The sequence below is a fragment of the Oncorhynchus mykiss genome, chromosome 11 (assembly GCF_013265735.2).
Source record: "Oncorhynchus mykiss isolate Arlee chromosome 11, USDA_OmykA_1.1, whole genome shotgun sequence".
NCBI lineage: Eukaryota > Metazoa > Chordata > Actinopteri > Salmoniformes > Salmonidae > Oncorhynchus > Oncorhynchus mykiss.
In genome coordinates this window covers 29,111,971-29,125,589 of record NC_048575.1, presented here as the reverse complement: position 1 = coordinate 29,125,589, position 13,619 = coordinate 29,111,971, and the positions used below count along the sequence as shown (strand labels likewise).

General features: G+C 41.0%; 1 protein-coding gene across 2 annotated transcripts in view; it reads left to right on the top strand.

Annotated features, from left to right (window-relative positions):
* LOC110535563 (cadherin-18) overlaps positions 1 to 13,619 on the top strand; it is a 376,780-nt gene that overhangs the window by 185,658 nt on the left and 177,503 nt on the right. For both annotated transcript variants that reach the window (XM_021620629.2, XM_021620628.2), the window contains one exon: positions 1,419 to 2,008. In XM_021620629.2, the coding sequence (XP_021476304.2) occupies positions 1,772 to 2,008 (237 nt within the window). In that variant the 5' untranslated portion in view covers positions 1,419 to 1,771. The remainder of the gene's footprint in view (positions 1 to 1,418; positions 2,009 to 13,619) is intronic.

The window sequence follows — 13,619 nt, the reverse complement described above, 5'->3', positions numbered from 1 at the left end:
ATATAGGTTTGGTCAATAGTAGTGCACTAAAGTTCTATTTGGGATGCAAACCATTTCTGTGACCTCACCGGCACAGACAACCTTTGAATAATTGAACAAGTCACCTAGGGTTGTGGTGGTCATGAAAGTTTTTCAGCTGGTGATTGTCAAGCAAATAACTGCAGGTCTCCCGATAATTGACCGGTAATTAACATAAACATTTTTAGCATCACCTGGCTTCCACCCATAGCCTACAAGCCACTGATGTAGAACTTTTGAACGTGTGCCATTGTGCTGAATATAATAATTATAATTCCCGGGTGCTGTTCTCCAAAGCACCTCTCACTTACATGGCTCTCTATGATATCTCAATTCTTATTGGCCAATGTCCCTTGTATGACCGTAATGCCCCCCCAAAAATCCAAGCCTTTTGTGGCCAAAATGGCCGTTATGCCATTGGGCTGAATATAAGAATTACAATTCCCTTCTCCCGGCTGCCGTGCACCGAAGCACCTCTCACTTACATGGTGCTCTATGTCTCAATTCTTATTAGCCAATGCCCGTCACATGATCTGGTCCTTCTCACAGCTAAGAATTCATCTACAAGTGAAGACCAACATGTCGGGGATGCAACTGCTTGCGTCCCTCATCAAATTTCCAGGTGCATGTTGAAGATGTTAGAACTGTCCACATTTAGCCTACTTTTTTTGTCAGCCATCAAAATGAGTAGGCCTAATGAAAAGCAAAAGCACTGGCCTATGTCAATCTACTATCCCGCACAGTACAAAAGTTGACCTATTCAACTTGTCCTTCTGTGCAAGAAATACATTTTTCCAAACATACGCTGGGACCGTTGTGGGATGCGATAGACCCCAAATTAATACAACCACTCGCATCAACAAAAACTTTAAAAGCAATGAGGCTGATGCAACAGATCAGAACATTTACCTTAAAATGTTAACGAACTATTAGGCTATTTCTTCACATAAACACAGCAATGCGCACATGGCAGTAGGCTATAAGCGTGAATGTTCCAAAATTCAACCAATTAGCGGTTGTAAATCAGATTAATGTCCTTAATTTCAAGAAGCTACAGTATTTGGCTTTTGGCTAGGCTATATGAGGTGTGCAACTATGATTTGAAAAATTTGGCAAAAAAAGGCTGTTTCTTGCCTTACAGCACACACTGAGCATCATTCACAAGTGATAAAACATTGTTCACAAGTGATAGGCTAATATAGTCACTCATCAGACTAATAATATGAGTGAAATTAGTTTTGATTTAGAATAGACCATTATCATGCACCTGTTTCTGTATTCAAAGACATCTATTTAAAATGCTTCCCCTCTGTGTCAAGTATTATTATGGCCAGCTCCTACACATGTTTAGGAGATAAAAAAATGTAATACATCCTTCTCTCTCTCTTTTTCTCTTCCAGGAAACACAAAATGGTCGCCATAATCAACTCCAGTTTCTGGTAAAACTAAACAAAAGCCATAATCCATCCGTGTTTTTCTCCAGACCCTCCCTGGCTGTTCCATAATGTAAATGAAGCTTGCCTTGATTCTACTCAACAGACGGCTAGGCCATGAGCCTTAGAGGATCTACTGTAACCCGGACAGGGCCTTCCCCAGTTTGGATTTAGTGCCACCCTTGTCCTTCTGTTGAGACTGCAAGCCACGTGAGGCTGCAGGCGTGGCCGGTGGTGGTGGCGAAGGCGGTGGTGGGAGGACTTTCAAACGTAGCACAAAAAACACTGGGATATATTTCCAAACATACTGAGGAAACACCATGAGGATATCCACGATCTTCTGTCTCTGTCCCGTACTGGTCTGCCTCTGCTTTCTCCAGAGATGCTATGGGGTTAGCCATCATGTCCCAACATCCAAAGTGCCCATCACAAAGAACCAGACCAAACTGGCCAATGGCGAGACGGAAGTGCACCACAGACCTAAACGTGGCTGGATCTGGAACCAATTCTTTGTTTTAGAAGAACACATTGGACCAGATGCTCAATATGTGGGAAAGGTATTGTTTTATCTTACTTCACAGTACTTCATGGCTTGAATTTAGATGCTTGTAAACAACCACTTTTTCATTACAAGGATATTTGACTCCTTGGCTCTGACTTGTGTCCCAAATGGCACCCTATGCCCTACATAATGCATTACCTTTGACCAGAGCCCTGAGCCATGGTCAAAAGTAGTGCACCACTTATGGAAAAGGAGCCCTTTTTGACAAATACTCTGTTTTTCTGCTCGGCAGTCTTGTGTGTTGGAAATGCATTGTGGCAGGTACAGCTTTGATTATTAATGTGACTTGCCTTGTTGGTATTCCAGGTGCTTTTGTTCTGTCTAATGATGTAGAAGCCAAGGCTATGTTCCAAATTGCAACCTACTCCATACATAGCACAATCATTTTGACCAGGGCCAATAGGGCTCTGGTCAAAGTGGTGCACCGTGTAGGGAATAGAGTGACATTTGGGATGCACAACAAATCTCACTTGGGTATATTTTGTAGAGAAAAGAGGTCTACACTGTCCAAGTTCTTCTCATGATAATGTCTTATGTTTTATGGAGGATTAATCAACAAGCTCCCCTTAGATCATCTTAGTCTGTCACTTTTGGCTATCTGTTAAGGGATGTGACATTCAATTGTGAAAATAGCTTGTTCTTTGTTTGAATTAAGCATAGTACAAAATCAAACCAATCCTTACCAAAAAAACACAGGATTTCACATGTGAAATGTCCACGTTGTGCATAAAATGTGAAACAAAGTGGTTTTGGTTCATTTCACATGTGATATGTCACATGAAATTTCACAGGTGATGCCCTGCAAACAAAACTTTGTCATAAGAATGTCACGCAGTCACAGTGTTTTCAACTTACATATTTGACACACTTGATTACATATTCATTTACGCAGTAATTATTATTCAACATGCCCTCACCTGGGATTTTAACTCACAAACTCTTGGTTGATGGTATTCCGATCTTCCTGCTACGCCACCATGTCTATGCCAATAATAGATTTTCACTTTTATTCCTACACTTTGGACTTCAATGTACAATAAATCTCAGCTTCGTTAAAAATACACTCAAGAAAAACATTATATTTATCATAGTGATTCAAGAGTGACATTAAAACAGAATAATATGCCCCACCAACATTAGACAACTATACAGAAAACATTGAAATTGCTGAAATAAGTATTTTTTATTTTTTTATTTCACCTTTATTTAACCAGGTAGGCGAGTTGAGAAGAAGTTCTCATTTACAACTGCGACCTGGCCAAGATAAAGCATAGCAGTGTGAACAGACAACATGGAGTTACACATGGAGAAAACAATTAACAAGTCAATAACACAGTAGAAAAAAAAGAGAGTCTATATACATTGTGTGCAAAAGGCATGAGGAGGTAGGCGAATAATTACAATTTTGCAGATTAACACTGGAGTGATAATTGATCAGATGGTCATGTACAGGTAGAGATACTGGTGTGCAAAAGAGCAGAAAAGTAAATAAATAAAAACAGTATGGGGATGAGGTAGGTAAAATTGGGTTGGCTATTTACCGATAGACTATGTACAGCTGCAGCGATCGGTTAGCTGCTCAGATAGCAGATGTTTTTTTCAAAGATTTTTGCAATTCGTTCCAGTCACAGGCAGCAGAGAACTGGAACGAAAGGCGGCCAAATGAGGTGTTGGCTTTAGGGATGATCAGTGAGATACACCTGCGGAACGCGTGCTATGGGTGGGTGTTGCCATCGTGACCAGTGAACTGAGATAAGGCGGAGCTTTACCTAGCATAGACTTGTAGATGACCTGGAGCCAGTGGGTCTGGCGACGAATATGTGGCGAGGGCCAGCCGACTAGAGCATACAGGTCGCAGTGGTGGGTGGTATAAGGTGCTTTAGCAACAAAACGGATGGCACTGTGATAAACTGCATCCAGTTTGCTGAGTAGAGTATTGGAAGCTATTTTGTAGATGACATCGCTGAAGTCGAGGATTGGTAGGATAGTCAGTTTTACTAGGGTAAGTTTGGCGGCGTGAGTGAAGGAAGCTTTGTTGCGGAATAGAAAGCCGACTCTAGATTTGATTTTAGATTGGAGATGTTTGATATGAGTCTGGAAGGAGAGTTTACAGTCTAGCCAGACACCTAGGTACTTATAGATGTCCACATATTCTAGGTCGGAACCATCCAGGGTGGTGATGCTAGTCGGGCGTGCGGGTGCAGGCAGCGAACGGTTGAAAAGCATGCATTTGGTTTTACTAGTGTTTAAGAGCAGTTGGAGGCCACGGAAGGAGTGTTGTATGGAATTGAAGCTCGTTTGGAGGTTAGATAGCACAGTGTCCAAGGAATGAAATCAATGAGAGAATAATCGGATTAAATTATAACTAAATTGTCACGTTATCACATTAACCTCACATAAGATCATGAGAAATTCCTGTTTCTTTCCCAAGGGATGTACCACAGGTGGCCCGTAATTGGCCAGGCTGGTCTCATAAACTAGACGTAACACAGTAAATGAAAATCCAGGACACTCAAATTAGTATAATTTCTTAAATTTGGTATGGTTACAGAAGGTTACTTATGGCAAAAAAACAAAAGGAGGGTGGTTGGTCGGTGTGGAAGGGTAGACATATCATGCTAACATCTAGCAATTCAAATGTTCTCATTGGGGACAACTTTAGCATTTTAGCTAATTAGAAATTTGCAACAACTTACTACTTTTTAGCTACTTTGCAAGTACTTAGCATATTAGCTAACCCTTCCCCTAACCTTAACCTAAAGTCCTAGTGTAGCTAACGTTAGCAACCGAGCCACCTACCCAACGGAAGCTGTTCAGGTGCCTTTTGGTCCCAGGCTTGGTGCTCCGGTACCGCTAGCCATGTGGTAGCAGAGAGAACAGTCTATGACTTGGGTGGCTGGAGTCTTTGACAATTTTTGGTGCGTTCCTTTGACACCGCCTGGTATAGAGTTCCTGGATGAAATGGAGTTTGGCCCTAGTGATGTACTGTGCTGTACGCACTACCCTCTGTAGTGCCTTGTGGTCAGACGCCGAGCAGTTGCCACACCAAGCAGTGATACAGCCAGTCAAGATTCTCTCAATGGTGCATCTGTATAACTTTTTGAGGATCTGAGGGCCAATGCCAAATCTTTTCAGCCTCCTTAGGAGGAGGCGTTGTCGTGCACTTTGGACCATGATAGGTTCTTAGTTATGTGGACACTGAGAAACTTGAAGCTCTCAACCCACTCCACTATAGCCCCGTCGATGTGAATGGGGGTGCATTCGATAATCTCCTTTGTCTTTCCAACATTGAGGGAGAAGTTGTTGTCCTAACACCACACTTCCAGGTCTCTGACCTCCTCCCAATAGTCTCATCATCGTCGGTGATCAGGCTACCACAGTCATGTTGTCGCCAAACCTAATGATTTTGTTAGAGTTGTGCGCGGGCATGCAGCCGTGGGTGAAAGGGGAGTACAGGAGGGGACTGAGCACTCACCCATGAGGAGCACTCACCCCTGAGCCCCCCCGTTGAGGGTCAGCATGCCGGATGTGTTGTTGCCTACCCTCACCACCTGGAGGCGGGTCGTCATGAAGGCCAGAATCGAGTTGCAGAGGGAGGTGTTCAGTCCCAGGGTCCTTAGTGATGAGCGGGCATTGAACGCTGATCTGTAGTCAATGAACAGCATTCTCACATAGGTGTTCCTTTTGTCCAGGTGGGAAAGGGCAGTGTGAAGTGCAATAGAGATTGCTTCATCTGTGGATCTGTCGGGGAGGTATGCAAATTGGAGTGGATCCAGGGTTTCTGGTATGATGGTGTTGATATGACCAGCTTTTCAAAGGATTACATGGATACAGATGTGAGTGATACAGAGCGGTAATCTTTTAGACCGGTTACCTTGTTGTTCTTAGGCACAGGAACTATGGTGGTTTGTTTGAAACATGTAAGTTTTACAGACTGGGCCACAGTGAGGTTGAAAATGTCAGTGAAGACACTTGCCAACTGGACATTTCATGCTCTGAGTACACATCCTGGTAATCCATCTGGCCCTGCGGCCTTGTGAATGTTATTCCTGTTTAAAGGTCTTCCTACATCGGCTACGGAGTGCGCGATCATACAGTCGTCCGGAACAGCTGGTGCTTTCACACATGGTTCAGTGTTGCTTGCCTTGAAGTGAGCATATCGAGCATAACATATCATACGAAATGAGTGATGGACATCCACAAATTAATACTGACCATACCAAACATAACATACAGTTGAAGTTGAAAGTTTACATACACTTAGGTTGGAGTCATTAAAACTTGTTTTTCAACCACTCCACAAATTTCTTGTTAACAATATATAGTTTGGCAAGTTGGTTAGGACATCTACTTTGTGCATGACACAAGTAATTTTTCCAACAATTGTTTAGACATAATATTTCACTTATAATTCCCTGTATCACAATTCCAGTGTGTCTGAAGTTTACATACACTAAGTTGACTGTGCCTTTAAACAGCTTGGAAAATTCCATAAAATTATGTCATGGCTTTAGAAGCTTCTGATAGGCTATTTTGACATCATTTGAGTCAATTGGAGGTGTACCTGTGGATGTATTTCAAGGCCTACCTTCAAACTCATATTATTGACCTCCACATGTCTGTTTCACCTTTGGAGCAATTTCCAAATGCCTGAAGGTACCACGTTCATCTGTACAAACACTAGTATGCAAGTATAAACACCATGGGACCACGCAGCCGTCATTGCGCTCAGGGAGGAGACGCCCTCTGTCTCCTAGAGATGAACGTACTTCATTGGTGCAAAAAGTGCAAATCAATCCCAGAACATCAGCAAAGGACCTTGTGAAGATGCTGGAGGAAATAGGTACAAAAGTATCTATATCCACAGTGAAATGTGTCTTATATCGACATAACCTGAAAGGCCGCTCAGCAAGGGAGAAGTCACTGCTCCAAAACCGCCATAAAAAAGACAGACTACGGTTTGCAACTGCACATGGGGACAAAGATTGTACTTTTTGGAGAAATGTCCTCTGGTCTGATGAAACACAAATATAAATGTTTGGCCATAATGACCATCAATCGGCTTGCAAGCCGAAGAACACCATCCCAACCGTGAAGCACGAGGGTGGCAGCATCATGTTGTGGGGGTGCTTTGCTGCAGGAGGGACTGGTGCACTTCACAAAAAGACATCAGTCGGGAAGTTAAAGCTTGGTCGCAAATGGGTCTTCCAAATGGACAATGGCCCCAAGCATACTTCCAAAGTAGTGACAAAATTGCTTAATCCACCTGTCATCTCAGATTTTGAAATTATGCTTTACAGTGAAAGCAATCCAAGCGTTTGTGTAAGTTTAACGATCGCATGACAAAACATTAAGTACACTTAGCATCAGGTAGCTTGGTCACAAATCAGAAAAGCAATCAAATGAATCGTTTACCTTTGATGATCTAAGGATGTCACTCACGAGTTTCACTCACGGGACTCCCAGTTACACAACAAATGTTCCTTTTGTTCCACAAAGATTATTTTTATATCCAAAATACCTCCGTTTGTTTGGCGCATTATGTTCAGAAATCCACAGGAAATTGTGGTCACGACAACGCAGACAAATTCCAAATAATATCCGTAATGTCCACAGAAACATGTCAAACGTTTTTTATAATCAATCCTCAGGTTGTTTTTAAAATATATAATCGATAATATATCAACTGCAAATGTCTTTCACAGTAGGAGAAGGAAAAGCAATACCTATCCAAACTCTGTTGCACGAGCAAAACTCATGAGACCACTTGACGCGATGTTATCGTTCTGGCTCATTTTTTAAATGAAGGCCTGAAACTATGTCTGAAGACTGACACCTTGAGGAAGTGATAGGAAAAGGAATCTGGTTGATATCCCTTTAAATCCAGCAATGGGAGGCTATGGAACATGGAGTTTTCAAAATAGAAGCCAATTCCTGGTTTGATTTTTCTCAGGGTTTCGCCTGCAATATCAGTTCTGTTATACTCACAGACAATATTTTTCTATCCTAATCTGTCAATTATATGCATATTCTAGCATCTGGTCCTGAGAAATAGGCTGTTTACTTTTGGAACGTTATTTTTCCAAACATAAAAATAGTGCTCCCTAGCTTCAAGAGGTTAAGGACAACACAGTCAAGGTATTGGAGTGGCCAACACAAAGCCCTGACCTCAATCCTATTGACAATTCGTGGGCAGAACTGAAAAAAAAGGGTGTGCGAGCAAGGAGGCCTACAAATCTGACTCAGTTACACCAGCTCTGTCAGGAGGAATAGGCCAAAATGCACCCAACTTATTTTGGGAAGCTTGTGGAAGGCTACCCTTAAACGTTTGACCCAAGTTAAACAATTTAAAGGCAATGCTACCAAATACTAATTGAGTATATGTAAACGTCTGACCCACTGGGAATGTGATGAAAGCAATAAAAGCTGAAATAAATCATTCTCACTATTATTCTGACATTTCACATTTTTTAAATAAAGTGGTGATCCGATGTGACCTAAGACAGGGAATGTTTACTAGGATTAAATGTCAGGGAACTGTGAAAAATTGAGGTTAAATGTATTTGGCTAAGGTGTATGTAAACTTCCGCCTTTATCATACTATTTTGAATGTCCTGGATTTTCATATACTACGTAACGTCTATCCCTGAGTCCGTGTTGAAATGGCTTTTGATTGCATAGTTAGTGTGGATTGAATTGAATTTATTTTACAATTTATAAAATACATATAGCCTCCATAAAAAAACTATCAAGGATAACAGAATAAAGTCACTTATTTATGTACACGATATCTACTGTGACTGTGGGCCTTTTGTAGCAGTACGTCTGAGCCAGGGCCGCTGGAAAACGTGTGGCGTGGCAACATTTGCCACAGCACTTTTAAATCACCTTTTATTTAATTTAATTACATATATTGGCAAAAAAAAGAGGGGCAAAGGGCTGTTATTTTTACCAATTTGTTTCGTAGCAGTATATACACCAAAGCATTAGCGATCCGACATGTTTCATTGCATGGAAACGAGACAATTTTTTTGTCTGATCAACTGTAGGCTACTAACAAACGTACCTGCATAGTCTAGCCTACTATGCACCCTGTCCCTCTGGCCAGTGTCACAAAGGAGTAACAATGTGTATTTATAGCCCATTAGTTTGTAAGAAAATGTGATTAGGATCAAATTTGGTTTATATTCAAACTTGGGCTGACTAGACAACAGAATTTTTTGATAAAAAATCATTAACTTAAATTAATCAATAAACACATTAGCTAGCATAGACTGTGAGTTAATGTTTTATTAGGCCTACAGTTGCATAGGGCAGGACTACATGATACAAACCAGCATAAAGCAAGGTCAGCCCTGTGAGTTTTATTGTCCAATCATGTTACTTTCTCTGTTTCTGTGTATAGGAAACCCCCCTAGTCCTTATTTCAAATATAATTCATATTAACAAGTGCACAGTTGCTGCAGTTTGACAAGGTTTTCATCATTCCCAAGGCAAGGAGTTTTTCCATCAGATCTTTTAAAACGTGACCTGATTAGAAAAACTCTGGTCCCGTCATGGCCCATCTCAAACCTACAGGCCCCTTACTTTTTTCTGCCACACCACTCTGAGACCTGTGGCTGGTCTGAGCTGCATGTCATACCAGCTATGGGCTCAGACTGTCACAGACATATGGGTGTCACAAAGACTGGTACCAGACTGGTACCAGAGATGACTAGTGGTCCTATCCTCATGCTCGGAGGACAAGACCAACCCAGCAAGTCTGGTCTGCGGTCGCTGTGATGACTTTTCTGTTAGTTACACAATGGGCCACGGGAAACTGGTTAATAAGTCCTCTGCTTGCAGATTGCCTGCCCCCCTTATCTCCTGGAATGTGGAAATGTGTTTCTCCGCTGCAGTGATCATTATTCTAGGCACTCTGGCAGAAGCTAATCCCTTCGACCGGCACTCAGAAAGAACGAGGGAGGCAGATCACTCCTCTCCCTCTGACTGCATGCGCATATGTCTGTATTTCAATACATAGGAGGGAGCATGATGTGGAATAGAGAAATACAACAAAAAAAGAAAGCAGTCCAGAGAGACAACATAGAGGGATGGAAAGAAAACACTAAAACCCTCTAATATCCTTCTTAATGTTATTACTCACCATCACCACTAAGTTTGTTATAATCACCGTGATGACAACAGTGTGCTACAGAAGGCATGGCTTTATCACAGATGCCTGGGTAGTGGTTTTGACAGAGTAGGGAAAAACGAATCCTTATAGGTGTTATTTATTGATGAAACATGCTGATGCTAAGGTTATAAAATGCATGAGTGAACCACAACATTCCCAAGGTGCCGCCAAAACATTCTCTCAGCATTTTTCTGTGGTTCTGTCTGTATTATTACAGCTGACTACCTGGAGTAGTACAAGGATATTAGCGTAGAGAACATCCTTATTGAAACGGCAACATTGTATAATGGCAGTGTATCAGTTGCCACTAATTACATGAGAGAATAATTACTTTCATGGATTATATTAACATGTAATACAGCTGCTGCTCATCATTTGAAGACTTTGATTGGCTTGCTGTCGCTATCATGCTGAGTTGATATTGGCCACGTCTCTCCATCCCTCATATTCTACAGTAGAGGGAGTTGTGATGGGCTGCGTCCCAAATGACACCCGATTCCCTTCATAGTGGACAACTTTTGAACAGGGCCCTGGTCAAAGGTAGTGCATTATATAGGCAATAGGCTGCCATTTCGGACGCATGATGAAAACAAACGAAAACAGGTCATCCTTACTCTGCAGTGAAAATCTCACTTTTAAAAGTTAATATTCTGTTAACACATATTCTGTTAACCCAAATAATGTTGTTGACTCATCCTATATTCATACAGTATTTGTGGCCAAAGCATACACATTAGAAAAAAAAAACACTTCAAAAACCCCATCTCAAACAAATTTGCTTGGATAATGACATCATTATGTGATTTGTCCAGCAGCTTTTTCCTTTTTTCCTCATTCTCCGTTGGGGACAACAATCTTTTTCTAGACTAGGGGAGAAACGAGCTTACTGCACAAGTGCAAACTAGCTAGCAAGCCAAGCTATCCACAGCTGTTTTTATCAAAAGGACAAAGCCTATGCAACAACTGTCTTGCCAGTCACTTCTATTTGAAATTATGTGGTTTGTAAGATTTGTGGTTTGTAAGCGGCTCTTTAGAAGCAGTTAGCTAACATTAGCATGCTAACATGAGTTATCATGAGCTAGTTGGTGAGCCAAAAAGAAAGGAAGTCAAAGCAGATCCTCCACACAACAACCATCTCGCCATTCTAATTTAAATCATGTGGTTTGTTGCTAAACATTTTATGTCAAGAGGAAACCTAGTTGGCTGTTGTTGACTGATGTAGGTAGAGGTAGTAGCTAGCTAGCTACTTCATGACGACCTAACTAGCTAGATAGGTAGCTAACAACAAAAATATCAGGAACATAGGACAAAAACAACTCACCCTTGTGAAATAATCAGCCTGCATTTGTTGCTGTAATAGTAAAGTGCCATAGTCGTTCCATCAATAATTTACAAATCCTGAATTCAATCCATTCATCCAATTTGAGTTGGTGCAGCCGGAAGTCTGCCCCCGTGCCCCCAGTTAATATCCAAGTGTTTGTGAGCGTCTTATTGAATGAGCCCAAACCACTCTGGTCTGTCGTAAAAGATCAAGATCGGGCACAAAGAAAAGCTGCTTTATAACATAGTTCATTATATATTTTTTGTGAATGATATCTATTTAATTCATATTGTAATTAATTCGAAGTAATAATTCATAAAACATCTGGAACACTGGACATGACAGGAATTCATTTGACACACCACATTTGGATGGAGAGAGATGATGAAGTGTCTTGATGGCTGGAGAGAAACTGGGCAACATTTAATTATGAGGCTGCGGGATTGCTGTGCCATGTCTTAATGTGGCTAGGAGACTGAATGACCCCTAATTAAGCCAAGAGAGGAGGATTATATCCTTCTCATTCAAACACTATATTGTTCTCGTCACTGCGCTTGACAAAAATTGCAGACACTAGCAAGCAGCAATGAAGGAACGGGAGGAGGTTTCCCCTGAAGAAATTGGCAGGTTTGTTTTTAATGTCGAACCGTGTCCATGCTTTTTTTTGTGTTTTAAATTGCTTAAAATAAATACTTTTGAAAATCATTAGAATAAATACTGTACAATATTTAGTGTAACACATCAAATCACCAGTGCAACCAACTATTAGGACATTTTACACTGAGTATATAAAACATTAAGAACACCTGCTCTTTCCAGGACATAGATTGACCAGATGAATCAAGGTGAAAGCTATGATCCCTTATTGATGTCACTTGTTAAATCCACTTCAATCCGTGCAGGTGAAGGGGAGGAGACAGGTTTATGAAGGATGTTTAAGCCTTGAGACAATTGAGACATGGATTGTGTATGTGTACCATTCTTAGGGTGAATGGGCAAGACAAAAGATTTAAGTGCCTTTGAACTGGGTATAGTAGTAGGTCTTGCGTGCACCGGTTTGTGTCAAGAACTGCAACGCTGCTGGATTTTTCACACTCAATAGTTTCCCGTGTGTATCAAGAATGATCCACCACCCAAACGACATCCAGACCTGTGGAACGCATTCAACACCTTGAAGAGTTCATGCCCCGACAAATTGAGGCTGTTCTCAGGGCAAAAGGGAAGGGCGGGTTGCAACTCAATATTAGGAAGGTGTTCCTAATGTTTGATATACACGGTGCACACAGTACACTCCAATATGAGCAGGTGAAGTAATAGTATTCATACAGTATAACACTAATTGCACTGCATTTCTTTCACTGGTTTAGTAAAAATGGGAGAAACATAATGCAACCCAACCCGACCACATGGTGAGAATTCCAAATTACTCTGTGGGCGCTCATGTGTATCTCTTAGCCACACACACATACACAGACACAAATTAAATTGTAGTAGTCAGATGTGCCAAATACAACGAGTGTAGACTTTACTGTGAAATGCTTGCTTACGAGCCCTTCCCGATGATGCCATAAACAATACACATTTAAAATAGTAACACAAGAGGTAATATATATATATTATAAGTACCAGATCAGTGTGGAGGGGTACGAGGTATTTGAAGTAGATATGTACATAAAGGCAATGTAAAGTGATTTGGCATCAGAATGGATAATAAATAATAGAAGCAAGAATGAAGTACAGATTAGCAGAAGCATGTGATGAATGTGAAAGTGTGTGTGTGTGTAGTGGCTTCAGAAAGTATTCATACCCCTTGGCTTATTCAACATTTTGTTGCTATTGCTTGATTTCAAAATAGATTAAATAGTATCTATTTTTCTCTCACCCATCTACACACAATACCCCATAATGACAAAGTGAAAATATGCTTTTAGAAATTGTTGCAAATATTTTGAAAATTAAATACAGAAATAATAAATATACATAAGTATTCACACCCCTGAGTCAATACATATTAGAATCATTTTTGGTAGTGATTGCAGCTGTGAGTATTTCTGGGTAAGTCTCCAAGAGCTTTGCTCACCTGGATTGTACAATATTTGCACATTATTC